At 49.7% G+C, this 14,183-nt stretch overlaps 1 protein-coding gene across 1 annotated transcript in view; it reads left to right on the top strand.

The window, feature by feature from the left end:
- The first annotated feature begins 3,212 nt into the window (after window positions 1-3,212).
- Window positions 3,213-14,183, top strand: part of KLHDC4 (kelch domain containing 4) — an 85,643-nt gene continuing 74,672 nt past the window's right edge. The window contains 3 exon segments of the mRNA XM_043979956.1: window positions 3,213-3,475; window positions 8,459-8,550; window positions 13,497-13,575. Of these exon segments, the coding sequence (XP_043835891.1) occupies window positions 3,377-3,475; window positions 8,459-8,550; window positions 13,497-13,575 (270 nt within the window). The 5' untranslated portion in view covers window positions 3,213-3,376.

Below are 14,183 nucleotides of genomic sequence, written 5' to 3'. Positions count from 1 at the left end.
ATGGATTGATCGACTTGTCCAGGATCACACAGCTTGTAAATGTGTGAGTTAGGGTTATGATCTCAGGTCTTCCAGACTCCGGGTATAGCTCTCTATACACCAAACTGTGTAACTGCCACTATATCAGAGAGGTTCGTGGCTACATTGGCTTCAGGGTGATGCATTCTTCCATTACGGAAATTTGTGAAGATGGCCTAGTAAGCCACAGAGTCTGTCGTCTTCATTAGAGTAGAGAGCTCTCCTACTAACAAAATTATAAATCTGTGAAGTTTAAGTCTGGGTAATGATGATGATATATGTCTTACAATATGATAGTGGTAATAATAACGCCAGTGCTTTCTTCAGCGGGGGAGGTGCTCCTTCCACCAGCATGGATCTCATTCTCTCTGTGACTCAGTAGACCGTTTTTGAAAGTTGCTATGGCTGAAGAATTCATTATCCTAGGACCAACCTGGTAATGAAAGTCTGACTTAGTTAATGCCCCCAGTAGGGTTATCCTGGGAACATCACAATATGGCTCAGGTTTCCCAAAGGACCTTCATTTCCTTCCTTTGACACACTAGCTGTGTGACTGGAGGTAAGCCATTCAGTCTTTCAGTGTCCCAGGTATTCAAATTCTGAGCTACAGAAGAGTTAGTTCTGAATATTGGGAGAGGAAGTTTCATCCCTGGGCATTCCATATAGCAGCAAAATCACAAGGCAGGGATTTAAAAAATATTGATGATAATACTTGTCCCTTCATACCTCTTGCTGACCCCCAATTCAGCTTTCTCTGCAGTAGAATGTCTATATATGATTATCAGCCAATTAACGGATTAACTACTTCACTGAAGGGGGATTATGCATTATGCAATGATGCATTCTGCATCAAGGCCCCCCGCTCTTGGACACAGAGTGTCTCTGAATTGATAAAATACGTTTTTCTTTTCTTTTCTTTTTTGTTGGATTGTACTGTATTTTAAAATATCTAGCAGTAGAGGGAATGGAACATAAGCAAACGTTTTGCTTTTTAAAGTGACTTTATATCCACATCAGTAAGTAGAGCATTGGACAGAGTGCCGGACATAGAGTCAGGGAGATCTCAGTTCAAATCTGATCTTCAATACTAGATACATGGGCAAATCAAGTAACCTCACTTTCTCCATCTGTAAAAAGGGGATAATAATAGCACCTGCCTCCCAGGGTTTTGTGATGATAAAACAAGATAATATTAATAGAGTGCTTTACAAACCTTAAAGCACTACATAAATTGTAATGCTTCCCCCCTTCCCCCCTTCCCCCCCCCTTCTTCTTCTTCTATCCACACAGTCCTATGTGGCCTATTAGAAAAATATTATTCTAGAAAAAGAAATTGCTTAGCACTGGTAAGACTGATATGGAGCTGGGGGTAGCTCCCTATTGACATACCAGATTTGCATGAGGTTAATACCACTTCCTTCCAATTCCAGTAATTAACAATAGATTTCCCCCCCCCCTTCCCCCCAGGCCCTTGGACTTTGGCCCTGATGCAGCAGAGGGTGTCTGACCACACAAATGTACACATGCTAGGGCAATGATGGATTAGAGCTAAGTTAATTCACCAGGCTTGAAAATGTAAGTTTTACCAAAATAGGACTGGGTAGTTAATCTTTCTCCTATTTTTGGTCTCTGGTCTCATTTTTAATGTTCTATTCTCTTTCTTCCTGGTAATGAGAATCACACCCTGGCGTAAATCACTATGACATACATTATCATCCCAAAGCCTTCCAATCTAATTCTAAGAGTCCTTTGGAGATAAAAGTGTGGATATAACATCCTATGTCTGCAGAAGCCTTCTGGAGTTTTGGTACAGAATGAAAGAAACTCCACAAACCAAGATGAAGCATCCACAAGAAGCAGCAAAGAAGAGTGTGGGTAGTTTTCTCATAAAAATGGAAAGCTCATCTCAAAGATCTCAGTTAGATCAATTCAGATCTCCCTGTTGTAGAGTGGGGAGGGGGGTGACCAGGCTGTTTTTCCCCCTTTTTTAAAGGGTACAGGAATATATAATATATATCAGATTACTTGCCGTCTGGGGAGGGGAGAGGGAAGGGAGGGAGGGGACGGGAATAAATTTGAAATAAGAAATCTTATAAAAACAAATGTTGAAAACTATCTCTACATGTAACGAGAAAATAATAAAACATTTAAAAAAATAAAATAAAAAATAAAAAGGGTACAGGGAGTAGAAATAACAAATTAGGAGTCTTTCCCCCCAATTCATTGAATGATGAAGAGGTGAGTTCCTCTGTAATTTCCCAGTGGTTCTAAGCATTTTTTTTTCCAGTGAGGCAATTGGGGTTAAGTGACTTGCCCAGGGTCACACAGTTAGTAAGTGTCAAGTGTCTGAGGCCAGATTTGAACTCAGGTCCTCCCGAATCCAGGGTGGGTGCTTTATCCACTGTGCCACCTAGCTGCCCCCTAAGCAGTTTAAAAAAATTGGGGGCCTCATCTCACATTCTTTCTCCCTCTTTTAATGGCGATGCCTGATGGCTTGGAGGTGGGAGGTGGGAGTAGTGGTCAGCATTCCCATTTTCCCTTCATTTAAGTGATCATTTTAAGGTTTACAAAGTGCTTTCTTTGCAAAAATTCTAGTTTTAGTTGCTTATTACTTATTCTTATTTTACAGATGAGACCAGCAAATCAAGAAGGCAGCTAGGTAAGTGCAGTGGACCCAGAGTTTGGGAAGACCTGAGTTCAAATCCAGCCTCAGACACTTACTAGCTCGCTGGGTGATTGTGGATGTAACCTGTCTAAAGCTCAGTTTCCCCATCTGTAAAGTGGGAATAATAATAGCACCTGTCTCTCAAAGGTGATAATATTTGTAGAGCCCTCCATCAGTGAGGGCAATTACTGAGATCTAACTAGGCACTAGGCATTGGACTGAGTGCTGGGCAATAACAAAGAAAGGTGGACAGTCTCTGCCCACAGGGAGTTCCCAGTCTAATGGGGAAGGCAAGCTTTATCTCAGCCTCTGCAAAATGAGAGTGTTGGGGCAGGTGATCTTTGAGCTCTAAACTCTAGGATGCTATTGGGAGGAAACGGAAGCCCTTGTGACGGTTGTGAGTCCTCCCGTCCCTTAGGGGGCGCTCTTTGCTACTATTTCCTCTCGAAGAGTTTCTGCCGTAAGTTTCTCTCCTCTTCGCGCGTCTTCCTTCCGAGGCGGAAGTGACCTCACAGAGGGGGCGGTAACGGAAGTGATGCAAACTCTGTGTTGCCATGTGAGTTTCACGGTCTCCCTTCCTGGCTACCCGGCGTGGAGCGAGTGAGCTTCAGGCTTTGGTGGGGGACGGCTGCCGGGAGGGGGCGTGGCCCCGGCTTTTCACGCTCACGCGCGGCTGCTAGCGAGGGCAGAAAGATGGGCAAGAAGAACAAGAAAGAGAAGAAGGGAAAGGGGGCCGAGAAAACCGCAGCCAAGATGGAGAGGAAAGTCTCCAAGCGCTCCAGGAAAGAGGAGGTAACCGGAGCCGGGGCCAGGGCCGGGGCTGGGGCCGGGGGCTGCCTCCTTAGCCGTCAGGGCCCCGGGTTCGGCCCCTAGGGCGGCCGGCTGGAACAAGAGTAATAATAATAAATACTAAGTACTTGTAAAGAGCTTTCCGGTTTACAAAATATACCGGTTTTTAGCCTCACACCGGGCCTGTGGGCTAAGTGCTAGGATCATCATCATGCCCATTTTACCGAGGGAAAAACCGAGGCCGAGGGAGTGGAGTGACTTGCCCTGGGTCACACAGTGAGTGTTGGAGGCAGGATTTGAACCCGGGTCTTCCCAGACTCCGTGTCACTGACGTCACCCAACTGCCTTAGTCTTGAGAGGCCAGGTACTGGAAGCCCTAACCCCTCGGGCTGCCATCCTGGGCAGGGCCCTTCCTATGTGTGAATGGTCTTGGCTGCTTCACCAGTGAAATCCCCTGCACTATCTGCCCCTGAGTCAGATCCAGGAAGGCCGGGGTTCAAGACCCTTTCCTGATGCATCAGGGCTGTGTGACCCTGGACAAGTCATTTATTCTCTTAGTGATGCCTTTGGGGTCTTATCGCCCCTCCCCTAGACCATTGTAAATGTCTCGAAATTAGTTTTTCCAGTTTCTCGTCTCTTCCCTTTTTAATCTAACCTCCCCACAGCTTCCATTCCATTTCTTCAATAAACACTGGGGATACAAAAAGAGGCAAAAGACAGTTCCTGCCCTCAAGGAGTTCACAGTCTAATGGGGGAGAGAACCTGCCGACAAAGCCCAAGATATACAGGACTGATAGGAAGTAATTAACAGAGGGAAGTCACTTAACCTCTGTCTGCCTCAGTTTCCTCAAGTGTAAAAATGGGATAATAATAGCATCTTCCTTTATGGGCCAAGGACACTGTTGAGTATACAAGGAAAGGCCAAACAAACAAAAACCCAAAGGAGTCTGTCCTCAAGGAGTTTACATTTTTGGGGGGGGGTGAGGCAGTTGGGGTTAAGTGACTTGCCCAGGGTCACACAGCTAGTTAAATGTCAAGTATCTGAGGCTGGATTTGAACTCAGGTCCTCCTGAATCCAGGGCCAGTGCTTTATCCACTGCGCCACCTAGCTACACCAAGGAGATTACATTCTAATGAAGAATGCCACATGCAAGCAACTTTGTACAAACTCTCTGCATTTATGTATATATACATGCATATGCATATATATGTAAAACTATAAACATGCACATTTACATATATTTACATGCAGTATATATACATGAATATCTAGACACATATATACTTATATGCGGGTATACATTCAAGCACATACACATACATATATACATGTGCACATATATACACAGATATATCAGAGTATGTGGTAGGAGGGGACCGGGTTATGAAGGCTTTTGAATACCAAATAGGGGGTTTTATATTTGATCCTAGAAGTGATATGAAACCACTGGAGTTTATTGAGGAGGGGGTTTTGACAGCTAAGAGGAGGAGAACCTGGAGGCAGCAGCTATGTTGGCATGCCAGCGGCCTGCGCCAGGGTGGCGGCAATGTCCAAGGAGAGAAGGGGTCACATGGGAGAGCTGTTAGGAAGGTGGAATTGGAAGGACTTGGCAGTCGATTGGTAGGAAGAGTGGGGAGTTAAGAAAGGCACCTGGATTGTGACTGGGAAGGTGGTGGTGCCCCTGACAGTAACAGGGAAGTTAGGAAGGGGGAGGGCTTGGAGTGGGAAGATGGTGAGTTCAGTCTTGGATGCCTTGAGTTTAAGTGTCTCCATCTAGTTAGTGATGGCCAGTGGGCAGCTGGAGATGGGAGACCGAAGGTGAGGAGAGTTTAGGGCTGGATCGATCAGTAGGTTGGAGGACCATCAGCAGAGGTGATGACTGAGTGGGAGCTGATGGGATCGAGCAAAAGAACTTATCAGAAGAGGCGTGGGGCACCCAAGAGGGTCAGCAGGTGTGCCCCGGGATGTTATCTGTCCAAGGAGCAATGGGAGGAGAAGCAGGGGAGAACAGGTCACAAAGCCCCAGAGAGGAGAGTGTCATCCGCCGTGTCAGAGGACGGAGATGAGAGAAGGCCGTTGGATTCGGAAATTAAGTGGTCACTTGGACAAGAGCAGTTTGAGCTGAACGGTGAGGTTGGAAGCCCCATGCAGAGAGTTAGGGGAGAGAGAGGGAAGGAAGTGCAGGCACCAATTGTAGGCAGGTAAGGAGCGCTTATTTAGCGTCCCCTGTGTGCCCTGCACTGCCCAGTGCTTGAGGAGTTGAGCGATGAAGAGGAGAGGTAAGGACGGCCGTTAGCTGGGGTGGTGATGGAGAGACGTGGGTGTGTCTGTTGGCAGGGGAGAAGCAGAGGCACAAGATGAGGAAGAGGATGGATCGGCGCGGGGGGCTCTGGGCAGGGAGTGCACCTCCTCCTGGGATGGGGGCAGTGGGCATAGGGAGGAGGGAAGGGGTGGGAGGTGGAGCCAAGAAGATGTGGGGACAGATGGGGACAGGAGAGGAGGGAGAGAGGAACCCAAGGCTGTGGTCGTGGGAGGCCACGAAGGGGGAAAGATGATGCAGGAGCCTGATGAAGATGATTGGGGAGCTCGGGGGTGAGCCAGTGGAGTATGGCACCTCGGGAGCCAAAGGAGGAGACCCCAGGCCTGAAAAGAGGCTGATGGTGTCTGAGAGGGACAAGTGTCGGCCAGATTCTTGGGTCTACCGAGAGAGTGGAGCGCGCAGTGAGAGGTAAAGGGAGGCAACGGGTGTGGACAGCTTCTTCAAGAAGGAGAGGAAGGACTGAAGTTCAGTGCAACAGGCATTAATTAAGCACCCAGTGTGTGCAGGGCCCTGCTGGGTGCCGGGCATGGGCACAGTGGGGTAGGGAACTCAGAGGTGAGGAAGCTTCCTCCAACAATGCTGGCTGGCACCTTTGTAATCCCACAGCCAGTCTGTCTCTGAGGCAGGACTCGAATCCAAGCCTTCCAGCTTTCTTTCCATTCTGCTCTCCTGCCTCCCGCTGTGTGAACAAAGACCAAGAGATTCAGCAAGGAGCTTGGGTGGCGTAGAGGGCCCAAGGGAAGGCTTTGGGGACCCTGAGCTTGTGTGGAGGCTAATGGGGAGACAGATGGTGGGACCGAGGGATTAGGGACCCGACATCTGGGGCCAGCAAGACGGAGGCGAGGGGAGGTGTTGAGGGTAGATGAAGGTCGGGTCAGAGGAGGCATTGGACTTGGCTGTCCTTGTCTTTGGAAGGCCCGCCCTTCGACCCTCATCATCCCTTTTGTCTTCAGGCAGCTCTGACCGTGTCACTCCCTGCCTTTGTCCACCCCAGCATCCCCGTCTTTCCCCTGAGAGGAAAGCTAAACTCCTGCTTTGACAGCCCTTCACAACCGACCTGCCCAGCTGCATCCATCAGTCAGTCAATCATCAAACATTTGGGAAGCACCCAGGATGTGCTGGGGATACAGAAAGAGGCAGAAGATAGTGCCTGCCCTCAGGGAGCTCACAGTCTGCTGGGTCACACACTGCCCCCCTGCTTGGGGCTATGGCCCCACCAAACCAGCCTTCTCCCCTTCACCTGTCTCTGTGCCTTGATGCTGGCCGTCCCCACTGGTGCCCTCCCTCGTCCCCTTCCTGCCTTCAGACCCGGTTCCAGTGCCATCTTCTAGTGGGCTTACCTCCTTGACTCCCTGATATTTGGCTCATGGTCATTCTGTATATGCTGCCCAGCTGCCCACCACAGTGCCTGGCACAGAGCAGTGCTTCAGGAGTGCTCATTCACTGACTGCTTGAGGGCGGAGGGTGTTTCATGGGGTTTTGATTTGTTTGTCTTTGTGTCCCTGTCATCTAGCAAAGACCCTGTTACTTTGGGCTTAATAAGTACTTGTTGAGGGGGCAGCTAAGTGGCAGCTAGGTGGCGCAGTGGATAAAGCACTGGCCCTGGATCCAGGAGGATCTGAGTTCAAATGCGACCTCAGACACTTGACACTTAATAGCTGTGTGACCCTGGGCAAGCCACTTACCCTCACTGCCACCCCCCCCCCCAAAGTGCTTGTTGACCAATTGTTGATTGAACAGCAGTGAAAGCCCAGTGTAGTTTTCTGTACCATAAATTTGTAGTGGGGAAAATAGGTGGGGAAGAGCTCAGGAAATTCAGCTGTTTATGTCAAATCATTGAGGTGTATAAACAAATATGTGTATATAGTTTATACAAGTAGCCTTTTATCAGAGTAGGATACAGACTTGGAGAACAATCTTCCACTTGCTCAAGGATTTTTGTTAGCTCAATTCAAATATTTTTTGAGCAATTAAGTCGTTTTTTAAAAAATAAAGTTTTATTGATATCTTTTGTTTATACATTACTTACATTTCCCTCATCTCTCTCCTTTCTCCTCCCTGAGAGCCATCCCATGTAACAAGGAATTTCTTTTAAAGATAGAAGAGAAAAAAAATCAGCAAAACCAGTCAGTACATTGAAAAATCTGGCATTCTACATTGTGTTTCACACCCATGGGCTCCCTGCCCCCAGTAGCGTAGCAGGAATTTTTTAAGGACCACTAAATAACAGGCTCATCAAGCGGTTAGTCCTTCCTTCTGAAGATGTTTCCAAAATCACAGTGTTTTAAATGGATGAAAAATGTCATTATTTATGTGTATGCTTATGTGTATTTTTGTGTATGTGTTGTTTATATGTATGTGTCCCCCAGTCAGGGGACGGGGACAGAGACTGTGTGGGTGATTCCGTTGGGATGGGGAACTGGTAAATAAGAAAAGCCCCTCTACCTGGTGAGGGCAGTATCTGTGGGCACCCAGGAGTTGTCCAGGGCCCCGCAGCCAAGATGTGGTCAGCCCAGGTCTTCTTGGCTTCAAGGCCAGCTGTGTCCGATGTCTCCTCAAAGTCAAACTTGAATAAAATCAGAAAGGAGGGTCAGACGAAAGGGGAAAAGAGTCTCTTATGGTTAAGGGGGGAAATCCTCACCTTTGACTTCTGGCTTCTTCTTAGGAGGACCTGGAGGCTCTGATAGCACAATTTCAGACGTTAGATGCCAAAAAGACCCAGATCATAGAGACGCCGTGCTCTCCACCCTCACCCAGGTAAGAAAACAGGGCACTTCTGGTTGCTCGAGCGCTCAGCAGAGATTCCGACACTTGGCTTCCATTGTGGGAGTTGGAATAATGCAGTGACTGTTGACACAAGGGTTTCTGGATATCACAGTCAGAGAAACCGCGGTGCAGAATCAGTTCCAGCGGGTTTCCTTCCACTCCCTTCCGCACCTCCAGAGAGGGAGTAAGGAGATTTAGCTCTGTTGTCATGTAGTTACATGGAAATGCTAGGTCTCACGGCACAAATGCTCAAGGCGGGGTGGGAATCATGCTGCTGCTTGAAAGCACCCATCTCATTTTCCAACTGTTAACATTTGGAGGAAAGGATGGCGGGGTCACCAGGCCCTCCCCTCGCCCCGTCAAAGGCGTTTTAACGACATCCAATAATGTGAAAACTCAAAATCAAGGAAGGCTTGTTCAAAAACACTTTAAATATTAAATGGAAGGGGCAATCATAATTAAAAAATACATTGTGCGTAAGCCATCTTCCACGGCTATGGCTACTAGCAGGAATCCGAAGGTGTTTGTGGGGTTTCTAAGGGTTTTGTGACAGCAGATTAGACAAAGAAGGCAGTATTGAACAGACTGGCTCCTGGCAGCGCTGACTTCTGAATCCTGGAGTCCTCTTAAGTAGTTGAAGAAGACCAAAGACTTTCCTTTGCCACCAAGATATTAGAAAACAAGATGGCTACAGCAAAATAATACTATTCCCATTTTCCCAAGACTTGAAAGTTTACTAAGTGCTTTCCTCCCACCAACCTTGTGTGGGAGGCTCTTCATCGCAGAGGAGGAAACTGAGGCAAGGTGAATGGATTTGCCCACAGTCCCTCAGCTTGTGTTGGAGTCAGGCCAAGAGGCCGTTTCTCTGCTGACCCGTGGATCCCATGCTTGTTGAACTACACCTCCAACACTGTCCCTGTTAGAGGCGGCAAAACGGCCTCGTTCACTTCCAAGAACTGGGTTTTTTCCTCTGTTATTTTCGTCCAAAGGAGACTTAGGAAGACCCAGAGTCACAGGATAACTTGTCAGGGATCTGCACGCACAGCCAGGCCTGACGCCCGTATGAGGTGTGAGAAGTGGTTCCCTCTTGTTTCTGTCGCACAGATCTCAGGTCAAGCCGATTTAATTATCACCTAATCAGAGGCTTGGGAGTGAAGCACCAGCTGTGAGGCTGAATGCACGACCCCCGAAGCTGCTCTGGGGTGAACGCACGATTCCTTGGCAGCTTCTGAAAGCTGAGGCCTTGATTCTGCATCTCAGAGCAGGGCCAGGCGGCATTGCAGGCACGCCTTCCCTTCATCCTCCCATCGCGTGCTCTCGTGGAGGAAGGGGCCCTCGGTCTGAGGCCGCAGACTGCCCCACAGAACCGGACGGGCCACATGGCCCCCTTGTCTGATCCATGACCATGGAGGACAAGGAAGGGAGAGGACTTGGCCAAGGTCTCAGCGGTGGGGTAGTGGAGGCGGCCTTGGGGCCCAGATCTTCTCCCTACTTGTGCAGACCCTTGACAGCAAACCCCACTGCAAAGGGCAGAGGCCTGACTCGTGTGGCCTTCATCTCCACTCCATGTGATTGTGCTCGGCATCGGGGATGCCAGTAAAGACAAGAGGCAGCCCTCGGCCTCCAGGCTTTCTGCTGAGGGGATGCAGCCCACAGACAGACAACTAGGTGCTTGTGGGCGTGAGCCTTCGAGGAGGGAGGAGGGAGTGTGGTGCCTGGGGAGGTCACAGGGTGATTGCCCAAGGAGCTGAGGTTCCACAAGGCCAGGCTGGGGGAGTGTGCTGCAGGCATGTGGGGAGGCCCCTGCCAAGACACCAAGGAGGGACGTCAAGCCAACAAGCATTATAATTAATGATTGTTAGACTCTGTGCCAAGGACAGTGCCAAGCACAGGGGTGCAAATTCAAGCAGAGGCTGATGTCTGCTCTCCAAGGGCTGATGTCTCCCTGGGGGAGACAGCACATGAAAGGGGCTGGGAAGTGTGAGGGGGCAGGAGCAGCAGGGGCTCCAGGGGCAGAGGCTTCTCTGTGGGAGGAAGGCCATCTTTTTTTCAGCAGGGTGGGGATCCTCTGTAATTTAGGCATTTTAAAAACCACTGGGAAGGGGAGCGGGTGCTGGGTGGTCCATGAGCGCCCCCCCCACCCTCACCTCAGCCTTCCTACAAAGCCCCCCAGTGTGGCCTGCTGCTTCTGCTGCTACTCTTGTTTCTGAACAAAAGCTCTGAGCGATCTTGCCTGGCTAAAACAAAGCAAGTGATTTTATTCCTTGATGTCCTGTGTGCCAGTACTGTGTGATGTGCTGGGAACAGAGGAAAAAATGGCACAATTCCTGCGCTCAAGGAATTCATCGTTTGTTAGGAAGAAACGGACAAACCATGAGCACAGACACCAGCTTTGTGCCAAGGACAAAGGGGTTTCTGGGAATTGGAAGGAGGACACTAGAAATTGGCCCTGTGTGGGAGGTGACCTTCGGGTTGAGTCACTCCCGGAGGTGTGGGCCATCAGGGAGCGCAGTCCAGATGTGGGGCACGGCTGGCAGAGCCCCTGAGGTGGGAGACAGCAGCAGGGGGGCCGGTTGGGCTAAGGCTGTATCAGGATGGGGAAGGACTTCGGATGCTAAGCAGGGGAGGGATATGGTCAGACTTGTCCTTGCGGAAGCTCAGTTATGAGTGTGGGGGACGGGTTTGACAGGGGAGAGCCTGGAGGCAGAAAAGCCAATGAGAAGTGGTGGCAAGAGCCTGGGCTAGTTTGGGACCCGTAAGGACGGGCCGGAGGGACGGGGTGAGAGGTTGTAGAGGAAGATCGTGCTGCTCGTGACAGATGGAGAAGTGAGGGAAAGGGAAGAAAGACCAAGCATTCTCCCTTGGAGCCCACGGGACGTCTGGGTAGAGATGCCCAGGAGGAGCTGGGTGCTGTTGGGTGGGGGCCTGGCAGAGAGCCTAGGGCTGCCTAGACTTGGGGGTCATTTACGTAGAGGTTGTTGGACTCAGGGCAGTTGGTGAAACCGATGAGGGAGAGTGTGGAGAGAGGAAGGGTCTGGGACGGAGCTTTGGTGCAGCCTCACAAAGGGGGCAGGACGTAGGTGAGAAATAGAAGGGAAGGGCCCAGCTCCCCCACACCACTGGTGGTCTTAGCGAGGGAAGCAGTGCCTGTGCCCACCAGCTGCCGCCCATAGGGCAGGCGGGCCAGCCTAACTGAAGCAGCAAGCATGGAAGTCCAAGGAAAAGACAGAAGGCTGCACGTGCCAGGCAGTTTGCCCTGAGCCCCCGAGCCTGAGGGCCTAGAGAATAGCCCAGAGCCCTTGGCCATCACCCTGCAAAGCGTCTGGGGAGGGGCAGCCTGGCAGCTGCTCCTGCAAGGGCTATGAGATCCAGACAAAAGGGTCTTATCGCCAAAGGCCTTGGCACCGTCAGATGGTTCAACGTAGGAGACAGATCTGATTTTCTCAGTGGAAATGACAAGAAAGAGGCGTTGACAGCTTCCATATGATCTGTAGCTGAAACCTCCTGCATGTGTCGTCTCCCCCCCTTAGAATGTGCCCTCCTTGAGATTGGGCACTGGTGTCCCCAGCCCTTGGAGCAGTGCTCAGACGTGGCATAAGTGCTTCATGCCTGCGTGATAATCTAGCCAGCAGTCCCAGGCAGGGACCAGACAAGAGAGGGCAATGGCACAAAAACCCAGGAGGAGAGAGGAAAGGGGGTGGCCGGCATCATTGCCTATGATTCATCGACAGAGAAGTAGCTGCTCTTCCCAAGTTAGGATCACAGTCTGGAGCATGTTGAAATACTAACAAGAAGGAAACTCAGCATTAGGTCAAAAGAGGCTCTGTTTGATTAGACTCCACCTGGTGATGACGGCGCAGTCCATACCCCTCAGGTCAGTCTCTGTTAAGGTGGGCCATGCGGACCAGTCACTTCTCAGTCAGCTTCAGTCTGTCTCAGGAACAGTGAAAGGAGGTTCTTATTTCTTCCTCTATTGATGTGAGAAGGAACCATCTGCTGGGACGGCATCAGATCCTTCGAACATTGACTTGCTGCCTGCCTGGGTACAGGGCCCAGGTCATGCTTGAAGTTCAGTGGGGGAAGCAAGAGGCACAAACCCGACCCAGAACAAGGAAGCCTTTGGTGGGAGCCTCGAGAAGATGCTCATTTGAGGCTGGGGTCAGTAAGGGAGTCAGAGCCAGGACCCGAGTCCACTTCCCAGCTGGCTAAGTCATTTCACCACTATGACCTCTGGTTTCTTCATCTGTCCAATGAATAGGTAAGGCTATTTATGGGCGTAGAATATTGACTCCCATCCAGGTAGCTCTGTTCTCCCAATCCTGGCCTTGTGTATTTTTTAGCCTACGCTGGTCCTAGCATTGCTGTGGGACTTTGGGTGGGCTCCAGCTAAAAGGTATGACTGCTGGGCCATTGGCTGGTGAGGAGGAAATGGTGCCTTCTCCTCCCCATAGTGTCCCTGTCTGAGTCATAGGCTGTGTTGGCCCCTCATGAGGGTGAGGAGGAAGAGGAGGATTATAAAAATAGCTAGCATTTGTATCAAGCCTGCTACTGTACTCAGTGCTTTCCAAATATTACCTCATTTGATCCTCATTGGAACCTTGGGAGGTGGGTGCTATTATTGGCTCTAGTTTATCCCTAGTCGAGAAGATGGAGGCAAACAAAAGTTAAGTGACTTCTCCAGGGTCACATAGCTAGCTAAATGCCTGAGGCTGGTAGTCAAGATATATTATGTCTGGTCATTTTTCCTCTTACCTGAGTTTAAAAGGGATGGCGTTCATTGGTGGTGATGGTCCAGGATCATGCTGAAGAAGAGAAAGAGGCAAAAGGGCAGGTGTTGGAGCCAGTGTTGGCACCACCTTCAAGCCATGTCTCTGAGATGGGACGTCGGTGCTTTGGGTCCTTCTGTTGAGGTGATGCTTATTTTGTCTCTCTTGCAGGTTAAATGCCTCCCTGTCTCCTCATCCCGAGAAAGACGAATTAATCCTTTTTGGAGGTGAATATTTCAATGGCCAAAAAGTAAAGTATACTTTTTTTTTGTCTTTTTTTTCCCCTCCTCACTATCATTTTCTTGGGTCTCATTTTAGGCAAAATGAATCTCTGATACAGTGATCATGAACTATGCATTTGTCCCAGAATGAGAGCAAAATAACCTTTTAATTCCCTCCTTGTATTGTCTCGCCATCTGAGCTGTCAGAAGGAATGTGAACTACTGTCCTTGTCAAGGAACTGGGCTCCATTAAGGGGATGGAGTGACTGCGGGCATCAATATTGCAGGAGTTCATCATTTCTTTGGACTCTTATAGACCTGGTTTGTCCTTTGTCTTCATCTCACTTGGCACCAGCTTGACTGCATCACAGCTTTGTGTTTCTGGTACCCAAAGGGCCCAGTGCCATCCACATCCGGAGCAGATGTGTATTCTCCCTGAAGGTGGAGAGTGGCTTTTTTTTGGGGGGGGGGGGTGTGAGGTAATTGGGGTTAAGTGACTTGCCCAGGGTCACACAGCTAGTAAGTGTTAAGTGTCTGATGCTGGATTTGAACTCAGGTACTCCTGAATCCAGGGCCAGTGCTCTATCTACTGCGCCACCTAGCTGCCCCCAGAGTGGCTATTTTATAGGAAAGTTCA

Source organism: Dromiciops gliroides, chromosome 2 (assembly GCF_019393635.1).
Source record: "Dromiciops gliroides isolate mDroGli1 chromosome 2, mDroGli1.pri, whole genome shotgun sequence".
Lineage (NCBI taxonomy): Eukaryota > Metazoa > Chordata > Mammalia > Microbiotheria > Microbiotheriidae > Dromiciops > Dromiciops gliroides.
The sequence above is the reverse complement of the archived record's forward strand: the minus strand, read 5'-3'. Positions and strand labels throughout refer to the sequence as shown.